The sequence below is a fragment of the Seriola dumerili genome, unplaced genomic scaffold (assembly GCF_002260705.1).
Source record: "Seriola dumerili isolate Sdu_G_001 unplaced genomic scaffold, Sdu_1.0 BDQW01000068.1, whole genome shotgun sequence".
NCBI classification, from domain to species: domain Eukaryota; kingdom Metazoa; phylum Chordata; class Actinopteri; order Carangiformes; family Carangidae; genus Seriola; species Seriola dumerili.
Genome location: NW_019174323.1, coordinates 973,358 through 995,028, shown reverse-complemented (window position 1 = coordinate 995,028; position 21,671 = coordinate 973,358). Strand labels below are relative to the sequence as shown.

The window sequence follows — 21,671 nt, the reverse complement described above, 5'->3', positions numbered from 1 at the left end:
GCACATTAACAGGAAGAACAGAATCCTCTTCTCCACCAGAGATGGAGGCATACATGACAGAAGAGTGTGGACAGGATGAGGAGTTGGGGCTACCTCCAGAGCCGTCTGACACTGCTTCAATAACAGAGGGAGGACTGGATGAATGGCCATCCCAAGAGGAGAGCTCATCTCTAGGGGACTGGGCAGCAGAGGTGGTGGGGGCCATGGAAGAAGCCCTCGGTGCCCTGAATGGAGATTGTACCTCCAACATCAAGGTGGAGGAGGTGGAGGAGGAAACGGAGGTCATGAAAGACTCCGAAGCAACAGAAGAGCCAGCGATCAAGACAATTCAAAACAGGACATCAGGGACATCCGGAGAAATCCTGCACACTTTACCCAAAGACGAGGTGGCTTTGCAGCACACAGCAAACACCAGACGGTTTTCTTCTTCCTCTCCTCCACCTCCATCCACCCCTCCCCCTCCGCTCCCTGCGACGGAGGGCCGAGGATCTCCAGCTGACGGGGAAGAGGCCGACGAGGAGGACGGCGACACCGATGACAGCGACGAGTCGGACGAGGAGCTGCGGAGCTACAGCGTGCAGGAACAGAGTGGCGGGGAGGAGAGCGAGGATGAGTGTCACCCGGTGCCCATCGTGGTGAGCGACGACAGCGAAGCACACAAACTGCGCAGCCTCCTGAAGATGCCGACCCTGCTGACAGCAGAGAGCCTGGAGGAGGAGCTCGAACGCAAGAAGAAGACGGTGTCTTTCTTTGACGACGTCACCGTCTATCTGTTCGATCAGGTGAGTAGCAAAGAGAATATACGAATCATTGATCAAAATTAGTTTTCTATGATTTAAACCCCAGTTAATCAATAGTTATACTGACATTAATTCAATATGTTATAATCTGGCATAGTGTAATATGAAAGGGTCGCTCATAGTGCCAAAATTGGTGAATCTGGAATTATCTCCAATACTTCAGATCTATGAAGCATTTTAGCCTCTTTTTTTTTTATTAAGGGTCTTTTTATTGATATTTAAAGTCATACAGAATGTAATAAATCACTGATACAGTTGATACAGTTGAACAAAGACAATGTGTCCCCTCCCTATTATAGTTATATGTTACTCTACCGTGTTTATAATCAGCATTGATTTCATAACCGATCAGTGGGTTCCCGGCTTGACTCCCAGCCGGCCGGAGCCTTTACACGTCTCTCCCCAACTCTGTCCCGTATTTCCTGTCTCTCTCCACATAGCCAATCAAATAAAGGCATCGGCTTCAAAAAATTACTTAAAAAACAAAACAAAACAAAAAGGAGATTCAGTATTGAACTTAGATTTATCAGTGAACAGACACATGACTCAAAGTTAACGCTCCGTGTCTCCGGTTAGCTGTTTGCTAAGTTGTTGCTAACTAATAACAATCAATGTTACACTGCCCCCAGTGGCAAAAACCAAACAGACAGACTTAACATCAGATCTTGGCAAGTGAGTCACTTAATGCTGTACTAACAGGTGCTTTCTTCTACTTTACTTCTCTGCCACTAGGAAAGCCCAACTAAAGAGCTGGCTGAGCACGGCTTCCCTTTAGGAGCAGAGGGTCAAAATTCACAGAACAAATCCCACGAGAGGGTTAATGCCTCAGATGACTCCTCTGATGGGAACATCTCAGAGGAGAGTAAGTACAAGAATATATTTTTAGTTTAAATGTAATTGAAGAGGTTTCTGCCTGTATGAGCATCAGGAAAACTTGGCTAGTGAGCAGATATCAAACCATGTACTCACTGTCTCTTCTCTCAGGTGCAGGGTATGAGTGGGAGGATGACTTCCCCCTGCTGCCTCTACCAACATCCTCAGCGGCAGCGGACTCCCCGCCCACCCACTCCATCCCCAAGGCCCCAGATGCCAAACCAGCCGTGCAGTTCTCCCGCTTCACCGTCTCCCCCTCCAACGTGTCCCGTTTCTCCATCACTCACATCTCTGACTCTGATATGGACTCAGCAGGAGGTGGGTCCCCTCTGGATAACAGTTCATCTGTGCTCACAACAGAATTAATTTTTTTGATTAGGGATGAGATTTTACTGACACAGATCAAAAGAAAAAAAATCTAGTTTTCTGGCACTGAGATACAGATCAAATTTCAGATTTTGTAACAGCTATTCAGATTTGAAAAAATGGTTTAAAGATCAAAGCTGGAGTGAAACTTTGATATGAATAATAATAGTTATATAAATAATGTTGAGTTGAGTTGCTAATCAATTGTCAAAGCTACGAAAACTCTGAAGCACATCACGTTTAAGTATCATAGCAAACCTAAGGGATGGAAAGAGTTTTCAAAAAAAAAGTTAAAGCTGTCTTAAATCTGTATAAGTTGTGAACTAATTCAATTAAATGACATTTGGTCACAGTATTGACCTAAAGGCACAGTGAAACAGTCAGTGAGATGAAGCTTCTTTCTCTGGACATGTACAAATGTTTTCATCAAAATTTAACATGCTCGTTCTTATATAATTATTAATATATAATATTTCAAATAGTGATATCATCTATAAACAAACAGTAATTGAAATTAAACTTTGCTCCTCTGAGGTTTAATTTAAGACTATAAGACTTTAAGACTCTAATCCAAATCATGTATAGATATACGTTTGTATGTTTATATATATACATACAAACATATAATATACTAATGATACTAATAAAATACTTGTTGTATCAGACTTAATCCCAGTCTGGGAAACTGGCCCTTTTAAAGATGCCGTTGTTGGCGACAACATATTGCCACAGAATTAGAGTAAAACATACCACACTAATGAGATAATACACTTTAGTGCCAAATTCCTCCGAAATCAATAGACATGTTGGAGGAGGAAGATGCCTAACAGCCTGTACAGAGTGCTTGCAAACATTAATCCTTTCTGCCTGTTTGTTTCTGTTACAGGAAGCAGCGAGGACGGGGAGAAAGAGTAACGAGCTGTGGATATTTACTGCCTCTCTTTGACAACAACTTGGCCTACTAGCATGACTTCTGATTTATTTTTAAACGTCAGGTTTTAGAAACACAAGACAGTGCCTCTTATCGCCTGTGGACACTTTTGAGAAAGTCTGTCTTACCCACGATGTAGGACTGACCTAAGCTGTTTAGAATACTGAAAAGAGTATGGTTAATATATAAACATTTACAGAATATTAATATATACTATGTATGATGTAAAGAATCTATGAAAGCAGGGGGGACGTGTGTGTTGAATTCTGCATATTTTTCAGATTTAAGAGACAAAATGGAAGGACGAGCCTCTGGAAAGCATCACATCTGCCACCTCTTTCACTTCTTAATTTATGATAGGGAGTAATGATGAGAGTGTGGAACCACCTGGACTGGAGAAACAGGACAGTTCAAGTATCACTGAGTAAAAGACAACGTCAACTTTTTGGCTTTTTAGACAAAGGATCAGCACTTTGAACAAGACTGTACAGCTCCACAGACTTTGTACTTTTTTGGAAACTGCTTTACTTGTCTTAATGAATATCAATGATAATTCTTGAGGTATCACAAGTAATATAATGTTAATATTTGGGTTTATTCAGAGACAAAGAACATGTTAGTGTGAAAGAAGGGAGCAGAGGGAATTTTGATGGCTCCTGTCTGGTTACAGAATGTTTTTTTTTGTGGAAGCAGCTGATCGAACCTGGACAACCTGATATTTTGTGACTTTCTTTTCTTTCTTATTTTGTATAAGGATCACAACTGTACTGTTTTACATGAATATGTGGCTCATTCTCTGTGCTAGCACCACCATCACAACCAACCCCTCTTTGTCGTATATCAGGCACTGCATTGTCTCTACGGTAACAAGACGTGAAGGAAGTAGTTTAAAGATATTGCAATGCATGGTTTCAAGTAACTAGAAAACAGTATAAAGATGTATTGCTTAGATACAAATGGGGACGTTTCCTGTTGTTTTCTGTTTTGGAGTAGAAGCATATGGTCATGGAAATCCATTTTCATGTTGCAGGTCCAAAACACATTGATAGCAAGAGGAGATATTCAGTATCTGGATGCTACACAGACATTAGTTCTCTAATAATGACATGGGCCAATAGTCACGGGCAATATAGACTAAATTTTCATCACAGTATATGTAATTCTCTATTGCAATAAGGACATTCTCAAACAAATCAATTTACTTCATCACATTGATGCAAAACTCCTGTAAATCCAATATCACCACAAAGCAGCAATGCTTGTTGATTTGGAACAATATCCACAAGGACTGGTACAATCACAGACATTAAAGGAGCTATTTGTAAGTTTCGCTATTGCTACAGAGCTAGCATTAGCATCAACAGCTGTTTACCAGTCTAGAAGAAACATGAGTTCAGCATTCCTTTACTAACCAACAGCTGGTGGAAGGAAACACCAATGTCACCACTTGTCTCTATCACGTCTTCTACTGAAGTTAGCATGCTAACTAGCTAGCCCCGGCCCATCTCGATACTTGACGAGAGCGACACACTGTAGCCTCCAATCTGCCCTGAAGACGTAGCGCTGCTCAGGGGCCGCATTATAACCTCTTGTCTTGTGAATGCAACCATGGCTGAAGCTCTTCTTAAGCGAGATTCACCACCACCCGCTCCCGGCAAGAGACCACGCTCGGTGGCAGAAAAAACTCACAAATAACCCCTGTAATAACTTTGTAAGTAATTGTTAAACATCCATACTGTATGTATTGAAAGATTGCCCGGGCCTAGAGGCCAGTATTTCAAAACACAAACATGCCCAACAGTACTCAAAGGCTGTGAAAGTCTACTTCTGTCTGCACAGAGGTTAATCTGAACAAACATGATTTTGCATATGTGAATCACCACATTATACATCCAGTATTGCTCAGCTGCAGCCCCATTTCTACCATTTTCTGTTTGTAAGAGCAATGAGAACAAATGCCTGACTTTACTGTTACTGACACTGTCGCTGTATATTATCTACAATGAGCTTGTTCGCAGCAGTTTTGTACTATGGTTTATTAAGACAAGTTTGAGCACCAGGTTAAAACAATAAGGGAATAACTTCATAGCATTTAAAGCTTGGATGAAATATTTAAAAACTTGAGCTATGATGCTTTCAGGAGGGACAGATCAGTTCAGTGTCTAGTGTCAAGTCTAATTTGTCTGATCAGCTGGTTGAAAGGCACAGACGGGCTGACGTCATGATCATGAAGTGTTACAATGCTTTGCTTTGTGTGTGTGTAAATGAAAGGAGGTGACAAGGAAAGGTGTGTGTTGAGCTGTCAGCTCCCGAAGAAGAAGCAGGATGTCACCTTTCAAAAACGCCCTGTGATCAACATGTAGTGTCTTCTGAGTGTTTGTTTGCCTTCCAGGGCTTTATTATTCTGTAACAGTTAGCGGCATAGATCCTCTAGACGACCGTCCGTTAATATTTTTGTATTTCGACAAAAATACTTTTAAGAGTATTGATGTACTGTACCTGTGAAAGAAGGAAAGTTTGAAAAAAAAAAAAATTTCTTCTGTTTATTGTTGCCAAAGAGATGTTGTGCTGTGGTCCAGGGGCGTAGTGACAGAGAGGAGGAACACGACAGCAGCTTTGGCCTTGAACTGATCATTTAAAAAAAAAAAAAAAGAAAAAATGGAGGCAGGAGTTTTGGTTTGGGATACTGTCAGTAATATGTGCCCCCACACTGACCTGGTCACATCATTACTTTCTGTACCTTCTATCAAATATAAATAAAAGTCTGTTTTACACATCTTAAGAGCAGAATTCACTCTGAGATCTTTCCTTTAGTGGGTATAACTTTGTCTCTTGAATCATTTACACATGGCGATTTAAAGAAAACGAATTACAAATGAAAAATAGAAAATTCAATGCGGAAAATGTGTTTTTGTGCATCACAGTATAGTAAGTCGTAGAAATGGCATCGTATAATAAGTCATAAAAACGTCATAGTAAAGTATGGCATAAATATGTCATAGTATAGTGAGTCGTAGAAACGCCATAGTATAATAAGACATAAATACATCATAGTATAGTAGGTCGTAAAAACGTCATAGGATAATCAGGCATAAAGACGTCATAGTATATTGAGTCGTAGAAATGCCATACTATAATAAGTCATAAAAACGTCAAAGTATAGTAAAGCGCAAAAACGTCATAGTATAGTATGTCATAAAAACGTCTTAGTATGATAAGGCATAAGAAGGTCATAGTCTAGTAAGTCATAAAATGTCATAGTATGCCACAGCCAACTGGCAGAACTCAGAACCTTCTAGTTGCGAGGCAAAAGTGATAACCACTGCACCAAGAGTTAATATAGGAAGTCATGAAAATGAATGATATACGTCATTGTACAGTAAGGTATAAGAACGTCATAGTATAAAAAACGTCAAAGTATGTCATTAAAACGTCACAGGTAAGGTATAAAAACATAGTACAATTAGGCATAAAGACAAGATAAGTCATAAAAACTGTTTTTTCCTATATAGTCAATAATTGTCATCTGGGACACCTCAGGACATCCCAACAAAAACAGCAGCGTATTGGTGACCATTTTTAAAGACAGAAGTGTGCTCCCAGCATTGCAGTATACTGTATACAAGACATACACAGCACACTGCGTAAATACTTGATTCTTTATTCTCAAAATTAAATTGAAAAACAGACACTGTGTTTACCATTAAATCACATAATGATACAGTTTTGTCAGTGTCAATCGTTACATTTGTATTGTATCAGTCCTCATACATCAGAGTTACACCGGTATAAGTTTTATCAGTCAGGACCATCTCCACATGAGATTTTGAGAGGAGGAAACGCAGCTGCGTGGCCTCTAGGGGTTGAAAGTTATAAGTCTGTTGAGCCTATGACTATATCCAGCATCACATCTGTGGTGTAGCGTTGTACTGTACATCATGCCATGCTACATCTCTTCTGTAGGGTGAGGGGAAAAAACATCATTAGTGTCACCACTACTTCAACCCGGGCTAAGAACACTGCCATCTAGTGGTTGCTGCATGCTCTGTGGTATTTTTACAGTACAGTTTCACAACGTATAGTTCTACAACATCACGGTCGGGTGTGGTCACAGTTACTCAAGGCCACACCCAGCTTTGATGATGGGTGTGGTCTGATGTTAACAGACTTGATACTTTCAGCCCATAGAGGCCAGTGCAGTTCTGCTTTGACTCCACACAAGATTTAAAGTAAATATCCTGTATATGTGAGTACCAACTGTTATGAGGTGAATTCTCTTTCACATTTAGAAAACTTAACTAAGGCACATTTCATTGAAGGTTTGACACTGTCACTTGTCTGCAAAGCAGGTTGCAGGTCTTACTTTTAAATGTTCAAATACTTTTTATTATCACACTGTACATTTTTAAAAATGTACTTTAGTCTTACTTTAATGAGCTGTGAAAGGAAAAATTCACCTTGTAGTTCTTTCAGTTTCCTGTCCCAGGAATCTGAAACTCTTAGGACAAAAGTTACACTATTGGAACTCACCCAAACATTTAATAGCTACATATGTTTTACATCTTTACCTCCATCACATTGACAGGCAAAATTAAACAGGATGTTCATCCATATCAAGAAAGAACAGATTTCTTTTTTTCTTACCTGAAGTAAACAAAGCAGGCAGTTATCCAGGTTTTGAGATGTACAGCATGGTTCTGATTTCTACCAACACTCCCACAGCAGTTATGGTGAATGGAATTTCATATGTGGTGCTCAAAGCATTTAGGGACTACTTTTTTCTTTAGAAGGTACAATAGTTCCTGTGAAAACTGTTACAACTGGCACAATGTCATTGGAAAGACACACCGTTGTTCAATCTTTCACATATTTATGCTCACAGCACATAGTATTAAAGGTCCCATATAGTATAAAGGCAGATCTCCATGTCTTCTTTGATTATGTAGCAGGTCTAGGTTCTATATTAATACTGTACACAGAGAAATGCACACAGCCTGTATTCAGAAACTGAGCCTTAAAACCAGCTGTCAGGACTTCTGTGACTTTGTGATGTAACAACAGTCAGCCTGAGCCTCTCTTCTGATTATCTCACTGACCTGTTGTTACTAGAGCTCCAGAGAGAGGCCTGAGAGAGGAGATGTAAAACTACATTGGGATAGTTTTTATATATCTTCTTATGGATCAAAACTTCAAATAAAACGCTGTAAAAGTGTAAAATATGTGACCTTTAGATATCTGTAACTCTGTAAGTGAATTCCATACACCTTGACTGTTTTGGGGTGGAGTCAGAAAACTCTCAAAACCTGGGCAAATAAAGGAAAAAACAATTAGCAGCTCAGTCTAACTCATAATGACCTATACCAGTGCAACTCTGTTTCTCACATTACAGTCAATATGCAATCGCAAAGTTTCTCTCCTGTTCATTGTGTTATTGAAGAATTTCTGTCGAAAATGTTGCTTTAACAAGATCTTACAAACTGCTTGTTCACTAAAAACAATATTAATCAAAAAAGAAAAAATGAATCAATGAAATCTGAGAACCAGTACAGTACATTATTACTGCAGGTACAAACACCTACAGTGCTGCTTATAACTAATGTTACAGAATATAAGATTTCGTGTGAGTATACAATTAATTGAAGGTACAGTACTATGAGTAGTGTGCTTATCAGTTTTGATGCTATCGCTCAGCACAAATTTATTCCACATATACTGCTGATTTTCTGGCTATATTCTATTCTCTCTGGTGTGTTTCAGTACACTTTTTTTTTTTTAATCCTCATCTTCTTCCTCAAACATCTGACTTCTTGTATTTCACATCATCCGCCTCGGTTCAGACAGAGAACAGACTTTTCTGTTTTCTCGCAGGTTTTTTTCTTTTGACGACCACATTTGTGCCCTTTAAGAAGGCAGTATTAACAGGTGAGGCTAAAAGGTGAAACACCTGATGAGATGTGTAGTTTACTACCGTTAAAGCCCTTTTGCTGACAAGGCAGGGACAGGAAAGCTGTATTTTTTAAAAAGCACACTGATCACCGACTCCATCTAGACTCTCAGGGTCTGAGAAGTCTCCTGAAGCAGTCTGTCTCTGGGTAGTGACGCAATGTAAGAGGCAAATAATTCAGGCTTTGAAAATGAGCCCCGGCAGGTGAACATCTACACGTATCCTCCTCACTTCACACCACATTCTCCTTGTATGTTTTGGAAGCGAAACCTCTGCTGCTGTCCATCACTATTACCCCAAAATGTGAGCACGTGCCTTCTACGAAAGTACAACTAAACAATCAAGAGCAAAGCCTGATTTTTATACTGCTTTGCCTTTCACTGTGCTTTCCATGCTAGAAGATCAAAATAGAAATCAGTTGTAGTTTTTATTTACATTATCTCTCAGCTAATAGAGATTACTGTAAATGTGAATCGTTGTGACGCAGTTCATTCGCTGGTCATATTTCATTTATTTCGTAGCTCTATGTGATAATGCGGCTGAATCAGAGCGTTACAGCCGAGGGGAGGATAGTGCAGCGCTGCACCAGAGATCCACCTCCAGCTGGTCCGAACTGAGGGAGAGCTCAGTATTCCCCCGGGGGAGGCGAGGCCTTCTCCAGGGAGTCATAGTGAGCTTCATCAAGCTGGTCGTCCTCCACTTCGTCCTCGTCATCAGAAAGGGGCGGTTTGGCCGGGGCCTCCACAGCCGGCTCGATGGGTGGATCATTGCTGGGAGAAAGTAAACAAAAAAAAAAAATACAGTCAAAAAAAAACATCTAGCTTCATTTTTTTTTTTTTTGGGATAAAACGTAACAGAAAGCATGCGTTCAATTTCAAAATAATGGCAGAAAAGGTCAAAGACAGCACAGGATGACACCGCTCTTTTTCGACAACAGGGAAGTTGGGAAAAAAAAAAAAAATACAGTTAAGTAAATAAAAGTGATGAGTCATGCAAAAAAAGAGGAAGGAAAGTTGAGCATGATGCAACACATTTCAAGTATTATGCCCCACAGTCAGATGATGATGTCAGAGTGTAAGAACATCACATTAAAAAAAACAACAAAAAAAAAAAAAAAAAACTGAAATAACCCAAGAGCCACACCATGACACCCACAGCTGACATGACGATGAAGCAGTTTTTAGTGATGCTGAAAAACGGAAAGAGGAAATGGTTGCATCAAGACCCTGAAGACCTGAGGTCAGTCACTTACGATGGGTTTTTTGGTCTCTCAAAAGCGGGCGTAATCAGGCCCTGTACTGAAAGGCAAAGACAGTCCCCATGTGTCAGCATTTCAGGATCTTCTCAAAAACCAAGTGACAGATTATAATATAATACATGACAATGTAGAGTTATGATATACTATGTGTTCTTACATGGTTTGACACTATACAGTATGTACATTTAACTACTATTAACACAAGCTGCCAATATTAAAAGGGCTCTTTAAGACTCATTGTGCAAATAAATGAGACCATGACTGAGATGACTGGGAGCCTCCATTTAAACCTTCACGGTCTCCTGTCTGAAGCAGGATGCTGCACAGGGGATCCGACTGTGACCAGAGATTGGTTGTTTGTGTTCAATTACTCGAGTGAAACTTTGAGGAACTGGCGGCAGAACGTGAACTGACACCTGGATAAGAGTCTAATCAGCTGAACTCAGAGAAAACACCCTTTATCACACCCAAATTAACAATAGTGTTGTTATATTATGGATTTCAGACATTAACCAAAGGGATTTAGGAAAAAGAAAAGGCAGCAACATCTAATTAATCAATTTATCTAAGCAGGAAAACCCCCTATAACTGGAGATACAAGGTTGTTATATGATAGCAACAACACGATGTACATATTTTACGGTTTACTGGTCAACAGCCTGGACAAAGGCCCTTTTATACAGCACAATATATATATATATATTTTTTGTTGCATTTTCCTTGTATAAATTTTACTTAAGTTAAAGTTCAAATGCAGGACTTTAACTTACTTTTACTAAGTGTTTTTCTGTTGTGGTCTCACGACTTTTACCCGAGTAAATGATCGGATGATTCCTTCAATGATGCACAATATAGAAAACAGTGTTGGGCCCCGTACAAGCTGCCAGTCAAACTCAATTATGGTCCATTTTGTTCATGGTCATTCTCTATGTATCTAAAATGATTGTAATAACATAATGATATTAAAATGTTACATGAATACATTCACAAACACAAACACTTGAGGTCTCTAGAAACTGTTAGAGTAACATGTAAATTATGACCCAGATATATTTATATCAGAACCCAGGGAACCAAAATAAAAGAGGCAGGCACACAGACAGGCAGAAAAACCACAGCACAGTGAACAAAAACTAAACAGACACTGACACTATAAAAATGAATGTGCTGGGATTCAGACAAATACACACAGTTGAGTTGAGAAAAGGTACCTGTGCTAGCAGCAGGAGGAGCAGGCCAGTGGGTGTATGGCATTGGCAGGTCAGGGCGGGTAGGATGCAGTGTAAAATACGACTGTGCACTGAACACACACGCACGCGCACACACACACTCTACTGGTCATGCAACAAGGCCGGTGGTGGGAGGTTATGACGGGAACCGTCGCAGTTCCAGAAATGTCGACATGAGAAGCGACACCAAATGTGCAAGAAGAGCCGCTGGTTAATGTGTTAAAGCAAGAGGGCGGTCCCCGTTTTTGTGAGCTATGAGAAAAGGAAGGTTGATTTTTTTTTTTTTTTTTTTTTTTCCCTGTTAGGATGCGGTGATCAAAGTTAAAGAGTTCAGAGTTTCTTTAAGTGGTGCTTTTTACCCAGCAGCTCTAAAATAAACATCATTCGTTTTACAAGCTAAAAAACAAAGCAGAAGAAATCACATTTGGTCCTTGAAGACAAATAAAATAAAAACATATTTAACAAAAAAGAAAAATTCAAGTTATTTCTAATTGAATGCAAAAAAAAAACCCCAAAAAAACAAAAACCTGTATAAAAAAAGCAAATGAACAGAAACAACAAAAATGTCCAGCTGAATAAATTTATTTTATGCTTTAGTCTTAGAAATTCACCATACATTTGAGGTCATCAATGTTACACTTCTTGGTGCCCCCAAAGCATGCATATAGATAAAGTCTCTGTACAGTATTCAGATTTTTTTTTTTTCCCTCTTTCACAACAAAACTCCTGAAAAATAAAAGCACATTAGCTGATGCAGGAGTTATTTGGCCACAGGTGATTGGTGTGCTATCTCTGCAGCGATGGCAGTCATACCTTGGATTTTATTTTAGTGGAGAAAGAAGAAACACTGGCAGCTTCCAGTCGTTTGCACTCGACTTTTGTCTCTAAATTAATCAAAACAGAGATGGAAAAAAAAAAAAAAAAAAAAGGTGCGGTTGGCAAAAGCTGAGGGGGAAGACAAGTGTTAGGTCACGGACAAACGAGAGAGGGAGAGGGAGAGGGAGAGCAGAGAGACAGCAGACGTATGCAGCAAGGACAACATCTCTACAGTGCAAAGAAGTCCATCCCGACTCGTCTTAACAAGTGAAAAAAAGTGATGCAGAGATTTCTTTTCTCTAACATAAAAGAAAAAAATATATCTTAAGACTCTTTAAACACTCGACCACATGAAATATTTAGTAAAGACAGACATTTTTGCAGAGTAGAAGGAATGGAAAAAGGTGCACAGTTTAAATCTTCACCTCCTCTCTTTGGTACAGACAGAACTTGGATGAGATTTTCTCTCTATTTTTTTTTTTTTAAACGCATAAGATTAAGAAGATGACAGTATGAGACAGACCGATTCCTGGTGAGCTAGTTAGTGGACATCAGATGTCAACAGAGGGACAGTGGTTAGTATAGACAGGCACTAACTGGACTGACATACAGACAAGCAGACCAGCTTCTTTATTAAGCACAGAGAGAATCAGACAAACATTTCTTTTATCGTCAAAACATGATGCTTTTTTTTTTTTTTTTTTTTCTTTTTTCTTTTTTAACTCACTGGAGGTTTAAAAATCACGCCTTTAATTGCAAAGAGCACAGTACAAGAAGGCTGAATGAGGTTTCAACGTCAAATGAACTCCTCTCCCCGTCGATGCTGCAGAGAGGCTGAGCCACAAATCTGTACACTGGATAAAAAGGTGGCGCCGTTACGCCACTCACTTTGTTTCATTATCACAATACTGCTGACGCCTCATTTGATCATCTGGATCCAGAAGTTCATCAGCATAATCTGTTGCTGGCCATATTCTGAGGCTTAACCTTGCCATAAAAATATATTCACGTTAATCGTTTAACCCACACAACATGTCCGAATATAGAAAAAAATGTATAAAATGAGAAGCGATGTGCACCGAGCCAAACAGCTGTACCAGTTGTCTTTTCTTTCATGCATGAACCTGGCTAGGGCTGCAACTATGGGTTAGCAATTAATCAGCCGATTATGTTTTTTCGAAATTGAGTTATTGTTAAGTCTTTCAAAAAATATGTACTTTTCTTCCATTTGATCTTTTTGTCCGACCAACTGTCAAAAACTCCAAATATACTCACTTTAAAATGATATAAAACAGAAATAAATGCAGATTTAAAAGCTCGAGCCAGTAAATATTTGACATTTTTGTCTGGTAAATTACTTAAAAACTTAGTCGACTGACTGGAAATTGTGCAAATTGATTAACAAACTAATAGCTTCAGCACTAAACCAACTCAGAGCCTTGTCTGTCTGTCAGGGACGAGGGTTAGTTGACCCCATTCAGCCTTGGCATGATATTCACACACCACAATAGATAGTCATAGGACCCCGAGAGCCGGGGGTTTGTGTGTCTGAACACAGTGTCCCCTCCGTAAAGGTGTCGGAGAACAAGTTTGAAGGCTGATACTGAAAACGTTACAGATTGTTCACACAAAGTCAGAAATATAGATGATTACTTTTATAAGGTGCGTTTCTTTATGAACCGATCATAGATACTGTATGACAAGCACTTCTGTATGGCACACGTATGTACAGTAAACATTCCCATCACATTGTCTCCGTCCCAGAGGGTCAAACATTTACATTAGCTGTTCACTACTCGTGATACATAACCTCTTATCTCAGAGGAATACAAAACCTCACAGCATGAAAAGGTAAAATTAGTGTTAAATACTGAAAGACCCAGTAAAAGTATTGATTGTAATGTTTTTTTTTTTTTTTTACATTATGAAAATCCTCTTTGGGATCAACAACTTTAACTTTTCACCCTGATTTACATATCCTTCACATTGTCATTCTGATGGAGAGCACTGACATATATGAAAATCAGGTTCCTTTGGTGGGGAAATATAATCCCCTGGCGATATATAAAAGAAATGTACATGCATGAAAGACAAGCAAAAGATACATTTTCCTCAGAGAAAATGTCCATCATGTTGGTTTTAAATATTCGGATGGCACAGAGTCCGTTTTGTTCTGGTTTGGCCCGGCGTGGCTGCGCACCGAGGCTTCACCAGTGGCCCGGTGCGGCAACCGGCCAGTTAGACAGCACAAGGCAGGAGTGGAGGGAAAATGGGAGGGGGGTGGGGGGGGAGGGGGAATCAAAGAGGGGAAAAGATATAGACCCAAGCCTCTTCTTTTCATTGATCGGGCTTGGGAAAGAGTTTATTGCCGTAAGCAGGAGGTAGGGAGGCAGGGAGGAAGGGGTGAGGATGAAGGGGGAGAGGGGGTTGGTTGAGGGGCAGCGAGGTGCCTGTCCTATCGCATCGTCTGAGGCTGAGTCTGTGCCTGTTTGTCTGTCTGTCCTCACACTGTCGAAATCAATTTGCCCTCTGTGGAACTGTGGACAGAGAGAGGGAGAGGCTTCCAGGTGGGCTGGCTCAGGAGAAACAGCAGCAAACACAACCAGGACACACGGAGAGGCAGAAACCACGTCTACCCTCATGACAAAACACACCCCACTGAACTGAAACTGACTCTTCGCTCCCCGCGGTGCAAGGTGTGGCTTTCATAAACTGGACTTTGAACGAGGAGGAGGGGGGTGGGGGGGTGGGGGGGTGGGGTGAAGCAGGGTGAGCTTATTAGGGATTGGGTGGGTGAGTGCAGTTATTAGGTGGGAGCACTACTGGAGCTGCATGGTGCATGGGGGGCATGGAGAGGAGCTGGGAGGTCAAAGCACGAGTGTGTCGATATCAATGAGGAAAAAGAAAACTTAAATCAACTTAAGCTTAACACAAAATAAAATGAATCAAGAACATGCCTTAAAATATCATCTCTTCTTACTGATTAAAAAACAAAACAATTATTTCTAAAAAAAAAAAAAAAAAAAAAAAGGCCCTTTAACTTACCATTCATGGCCGACCAAACACAAAACCACTATGCAGTAAATACTATATGATATTATCACTTATGCTAGCCTATCAAACGAGTGCAAACACAACAGAATGGAAACATAAAAGAACAGAAAACAAACAAAAGAACACAAAAACAACATAAAACAAAGAATGCAGTGTGTCCTGCTGGTTGTGTGTGTTTGCAGGTCTGGACTTTAAAAAAAAAACAAAAAAAAAAACGTCCCAATCCCTCAACTCTGTGGCTTCAGGTGTTTCAACATGGTGAAGTTCAAGTCAATTCATTTCCCCCAGCAAGAATAGTGCATGACATCAGTCCCTCACTGGCTTCCCACCCACTAACACTCCCAATTACATTCAACCAAAGTGGAAGCACATCATTCCAGTTTACATATTTGACTTTAGATATTCATCTTGAACTGACTGAACTGGAAATGATTTGAACCTGATTTTGGTTTTTATAAATACAAAAAATAAAAATAAAAAAAGTGCAAAAAGTTGAGTGGTTCTTACCTTGTGGGGAAGCGGGGCTCGTACTCTTCAGCTCCTTGCTGTAAACAACAAAGAGAGGAGAGAATTAGTCACACAATTTACTCTGAACCGAAATGATAAATACTATTAAAACTGCCAGTGGGGACGTTGCAATGACCACAGCAGCCGGCAGATGGCAGCAAAGAGACATGGGCAGAAGAGATACTGCAACATCTCAGCTGTAACCTTGAACAGGCTTCCTACAGCAGCATTAACTGGATATGAAAAATCATAGCGTTTTAAAAGGACATAAATACAAAGAACGTATGATGTTTTATATGACTTCTCTGACTGAAGTATCTCCTCAGAATATAAGTTGTTAGCTTATTGCCCTTTTGTTTTGCCCAGTTAATTATTCAAAGGTCAAAAGATGTTTAAATGTCTACGCAAAAACAGTATTTAAATATCTGTTCTTTAATGTGGAACAACTCCTAAATTTGTTTTGTTTAGTCCCCAGCTGTGTATAACTATCTACTAAACATTTCACTCATCAATCGTTAACTAAATGTCTAGATGTCCTCTGACCTGCAAATCATCAAATCAGTGGCTACTGAGTGACTGGAGCATTACAGACACGAGACATAAGCCTGAGGATAAAATCCAGTCCTCCTTCCATCTGTGAATGCAGTGAGGCAGAAGAACTGTTTAAGTTGTTACACGACCGCCGAGCAATTAAGCATCGCCCACATGTAATGTTCCAGGTGAAGCGTAGGAGGGACGCTGGGCTGATGGAGAAGGGCTGAGTGTTACGCAAGTCTAGCCGTCAGAAAAATTAAACCCCCCCCCTCCCTCATCACCGCTGCCTCCCTCTACCCCCTCTCTGTCTCTCTTTAGTTTCAGTCAGCTGGGCGAACCCTCTCTCTCTCTCTCTCTCTCTTATCAACTGATGCCTGCCAGAAGCGCTCTCCTCAGAGACAGAGGCAGCCAGGCGCAGAGGTAGACTTCTTCAGTCTGAGCTGTGCCACGTCTTCCACTCGAGCCTCCGTAAACAGGAACGCGTGAAGCCAAGTAGAACTGATTTCTGCGTTTATAGAAGCTAATGTAGCAGAGCGTTCTCGGCGAGCTGCGGCACAAGAGAACTCTGGGTCCTGGTAAAGTAAGAGACAGCCTGTCAGCAGGGCTTAGGGGGAAAAGCTCCAAACTTTCTCAGACAGACGATCGCAGATCTTCGCCAGGTTTTGTGCGACGCCTCAGCTCGTGTGTCACGTGTGAAACTCGTGTGTGGGTAGATGGCCAGTGTGTTCGTATAGTTGTTTTGCAGGACCCCATCCCCCCCCCCCCCCCCACTCACCTGTGAGAAGCCTGGAACCGCCACGCTGTAGGGGCGTTGTTGTCTGCCGTGCAGCGCAGTAGCGCTCTGTGCCGCCATACGGGAGTGTATGCCGTAATCAGGGGCGGGGAGAGCCATGTCTTCTCTCTCTAGAAGGTTGCCTGTGCTGCTGCTCTTCCCGTGGTGGAGGCTGGAAACACAGGTGCACAGAAAATGAGGAAAAAGGCTAATCCCCCCCTGAGGCCATTCAGGAACAAATATGCAAGTTTGTTGGTGTTTATGGGGTAGATAGATAGATCTGCAGGGGAGTGATCAGCGGGCACTCAGGCTAAATCAATGTCACTATCAATATATATTAAAAACAAAACTGTACCTGACAAAGTTTAATCAAAAACAAATAAAAAAGGTCAATATTCACCCCAAAAAACACCCCAAAAAAAATGAAACAAATATATCAGTTCAATTGGTTTATGTTTCATAAAGAAATAACAACACCCAAAGACCCACTTGTGTACTCGAAGCTGCCTCATGGAGTCGCCATCATTGTCAGAGATCACCCTGGTGTAGGAGAAGGGAAACCAGCCACGCCTGGAGGAGGTGACACCAGATATTAGCAACACAAAAAACTAATTAAGAACTTGTCCGGGCGTTTGTAACAAATATGGTAGAGATTTAATAAAATCTACTTTAAGTGCTTTCTATAATATATAGTCATAAATAGTCGTAGCAACTGGACCAAAAAACAATCACTGGTTCCTCTGCAAACCAAAATGAGACAGTGTCAAGACAAAACAAAATTAAATTTTCTTTGAATACATGAGTTGCGCTCACATCCTCGTCTTCTCATTCTCTCCGTAGTGCCACCCATCGCGGGCCTCGGGGACCAGCAGGGTTATTATGTCACCCTCAGAGAAGCTGAGCAGGGTGCTGTTGTCTCCAGCTGCATGGGAGAAGATGGCCTGGACACGAGTCCTCCCATTTCTCTCCAGCCCCGCAGCCATGGAGCTGGACCGGGGCAGAGTACGGGTCTCCGCTGGTGTAAATACAGGAAGGGAGGGGGGACATGCGTTGCTCTTCTTAACAGTAGGAATAGGAATTTACTAGCACAACAGTATTTTTTACTTTTCCCCCATTTTTATGAAAACTGTTTCTGTCCTTCATCTTTTTTTTTTTAACTCATTTTTAATATCACACCTCCTTCTATTCCCACTTGCTTTGGGTTTCTTCTCATTAAACCTGCACAGGTTGCATTTTCTTTTTTGGCCACTAGGGGGCAAAAGAAATCCACAACTAGCTGATGTACCCACAGTCCTGACATATTATTGGCTCACGGTTAAAAGAGCGAAAAGATGCTAGAAGAGTTGGATGATACTTTAACTACTTCATATTACTTGTAGTCATTTGATTCATGTTAATATAATAAAACAATTGGGATTATACATTTCCTGCAGTGTCCAGTTAATAAAGGCTTCCAGCAACATCCTTTGCCAAACAGAAATTGCCTGTATTAAATGTTGCCAGGACTTGTGCCACATTAAATAAGGTTAAACTTAGAGCGCAGTTGGACATTAGTTCACAGTGTGTGTCCTTACTCAGTGTGGTCTTGCTCTTGGCGGGTGCGGCCTTGCGCACAGGCAGGGTGTTGGAGTAGACCTCCCCTCCATGCCGCTGGGTCTGGGGCGAGACCTTGCCCTGGGCCACCTTGCCCTCCATCCACTGCTGGTAGTCTTCTCCTCCGTGAGCGCCGGCCGTGCCGTTCATCACCGGCATCCCTCCGTCTACACCTCCCATCAGCCTCTGCGAAGGTGACGAAATTGGCATACAGGCAATTAAAACACAATGCCTTCCTCTCTTTACATCACCCAACACTGTTACATGACATCTCGCAGCTCATTAATAATAAGGAACGAGGTGGAGAGTGGATCTGGGTCAGGGAATGCTGATTAATGAAAAGACTACACTTGAGTGCATGTTGGTTTAGAGATAAACATATGAAATGACTACTGGGAGACTGCAAAGAATTTCAAAGTGTGTTTAATCTGGGAACATAAAGCTCTACTGAATCTGCACCACAGTTTTTAATTAGACGCTCAGGCCAAACCGAGGCGCTCTTTCATGTAAATCTTCAACTTTTTCTTTTTTTTCTTTTTTTTTTTTTTATTTCCTGTAACCAGGCCTGCAGGAGGAGGAGTAGTAGGAGGAGGAGGAGGAGGAGGAGGAGGAGGGGGCAGGGTGTAAAAGAGCCAGAGGACGTGAGGAATTTAAACCTCTTCTGCGCAACAAGCTAATTAGCATGGTTCACTAACGATTTCATTTGCATTCACCCAGAGTTCTGAGGATGTGCTGAGGGCTCCCATCATGCAACAGCCACATCCGGGGGCAACACCCCCTGACACACTCATAAGGGTCTGATTAGACACCACTTACCTGTGTTTGGATGTGTGCATGTTTGTGCTGTGACAGTAAAGACATTTTTGAAATTTGGTCTCATTTTCTTAAAAGGCTGTCTGGGGGTAAATTAGCTTAAACCTGATTATAAGCTTAAACTCTGAAGCTAAGGTTCGGACTAGAGAATGCATTACGTCAATGATGGTCCTCGAAGTGTAGAGGTTCAAATGTTTATCAAGCATTCTGGAAAAAAAATGTGCACAGGCCTCAGCTAGACTAAAGGAGGATTACAGGGTACTAGAGGAACTGACCTGCTGTCCCATACCCCCGCTGGCCCTGAGGGCTGCCAGTTCCGGAGGCACCGGCAGGGGTTTAACACCAGGGATGGGCTCAGAGATGGGCATGCCTGGATGATGAGCACCGGGAGGCATGGTGCCCGCTGCACCACTCATCTGCTGGGCCAGAAACATGGCACGATCTGGAAGTTTGTTGGGCTCGGCACATGCCTGCTGCCACACTGGGATCTTCTGGGATAAAAGCTCCTTCCCCTGTCGGACAGAAGAGGGAGAGAGTGGGTTGAGGGTGGGGAAACATCAGCAGGCTGGGCCTGTGTTTTAAAGACGGTATTATTGGGTTCGCCTGAGAGGAAAATATGCTTCTTTAATTAAAAGAAAGCAGTTCATTAGTAGTTCAGAAAAAAAGTGAAAGTTTACAACACCATGTCTGACAATGCTAATAAATCCTTTACACTTGTTTATTGGCCCAAATTACACTGAAATATATTAACTCAGTATCTATGCCTGTGCAATATCCTATACTCTGGAATTATTACATAATACATAAGGGTACATATGTAGGCGAAGTGTGCGTATGTGTGTGTTCTTGAGTGCGAGTCTGTGAGGTTTTGCATGGACAGATCTAATTCTTTTTTTATCTATATTTATATATTCCTTGTATATTTAATATTAATTGTATATTTTCTTCTCTGCTCAGGTTGAGCACCTGAATTCCTTTGTATACACCAGTACATTGGCAATAAAGAACAAGCAAAAATTAAACAGAGAACTAAGAAATATATTGTACACACCACCAGAGGTGATGCTGCTTTTGTAAACGTTCGATGGAATTTCTCTATATACGCCACATTATTCATCTTAATTCACATGAGCAGAAGTATACGGTAATGACGGGAGGAAAAGAGGAGGAACACGCAGTGGATGCAGGCAACGAGAGACGAGAACAGGGATGAGAGGCAGGAGTGAGAGGGAGAGATATGAATCCTCTTTATGAATGCACCGGTTTGAGAAGCTCTCAGCTGGTGCTCGACGGGCCGAGTCACATTCCCTCCATACATTATACAGCAGGGCAGTTACATAAAGATACTTCTCATTTGCATTCATCATCTGTGAATAAATGAGGGAGTCCTGGATCCGTGAATCCATGAAGGACGCTGAGGAGAGTCTGCTGTTCAAACAGTTTTAACTCCACCAGGCTGGTGTGGAGGATAAACACAGTGCGGCTCCAAGGTTGTCTGGCCCTGCTGAGTGTGTGTGGGCCGCAGCGTCAGGTGTCAGGGTGTGGGCGGGATGATCAAATAAACTAACGCATACACAAATACAAAAGTACGGCGAAAACAAATGCATACCGACAGAGTAAGCATCATGTTACTAGGGACTCGTGTTCTGTCTGAAATGGTTTTTTGTTCCTGACCTTTATATGTAGTTAAGTTTATTATGATTTCTGATGGCTAAAAAATAAAAAATAAAAATGAAAAAAAATCACAAGTTCACGACTGTGAACTCCAGATTCCAGGAACCTTCAGTCATCTCGAAACTAAACACAAACAGCTCAGAAGGAATTGGGATGAATGGGATATCGCCCATGAATTTCTATGTGTGCAGCAAAGTCTTTGTCCATGTGACTTGCTGCTGGTGGAAATGATGAGTCACTATGACCTCACTTAGCCCTATCAAATAGCTAAGGTAGAGTGTAGGTGGTCAGTGCTTTTACCAGTGTGATGACTAAAATCCACATTTCTTTCTTCATTTGTTTCACTCTTTTTCTTGTTTCTGTATGCGAGCTGTTCTCCTGAAGAATGATCAAAACAGCTGCCAATTCATTTTCTCTTTATTCACTTAGAAAGTAATCGAGTATTCATTTCAGCACAAGCACAGTAACCAACCACTAGCGTTATAACGGGTTATTACTCATTAACAG

At 41.2% G+C, this 21,671-nt stretch overlaps 2 protein-coding genes across 5 annotated transcripts in view; one reads left to right on the top strand and one right to left on the bottom strand.

The window, feature by feature from the left end:
- aatk (apoptosis associated tyrosine kinase) overlaps positions 1-5,727 on the top strand; it is a 50,557-nt gene extending 44,830 nt beyond the window's left edge. Inside the window, exons 12-15 of the mRNA XM_022742289.1 lie at positions 48-782; positions 1,533-1,662; positions 1,785-1,991; positions 2,926-5,727. Coding sequence (XP_022598010.1) covers positions 48-782; positions 1,533-1,662; positions 1,785-1,991; positions 2,926-2,954 — 1,101 coding nt within the window. The 3' untranslated portion in view covers positions 2,955-5,727. The remainder of the gene's footprint in view (positions 1-47; positions 783-1,532; positions 1,663-1,784; positions 1,992-2,925) is intronic.
- A 2,404-nt stretch (positions 5,728-8,131) lies between these two features.
- Positions 8,132-21,671, bottom strand: part of baiap2 (BAI1 associated protein 2) — a 70,970-nt gene continuing 57,430 nt past the window's right edge. For 2 of the 4 annotated variants that reach the window (XM_022742489.1, XM_022742490.1), the window contains 7 exons: positions 19,766-20,002; positions 18,659-18,863; positions 17,898-18,099; positions 17,574-17,654; positions 17,088-17,256; positions 15,779-15,816; positions 8,132-9,684 (listed from right to left, as the gene is read on the bottom strand). In XM_022742489.1, coding sequence (XP_022598210.1) covers positions 9,540-9,684; positions 15,779-15,816; positions 17,088-17,256; positions 17,574-17,654; positions 17,898-18,099; positions 18,659-18,863; positions 19,766-20,002 — 1,077 coding nt within the window. In that variant the 3' untranslated portion in view covers positions 8,132-9,539. Of the gene's footprint in view, positions 9,685-10,166; positions 10,213-14,565; positions 14,755-15,778; positions 15,817-17,087; positions 17,257-17,573; positions 17,655-17,897; positions 18,100-18,658; positions 18,864-19,765; positions 20,003-21,671 lie in introns of those variants that run through there. The other 2 variants (XM_022742492.1, XM_022742491.1) reach the window with 2 other exon arrangements.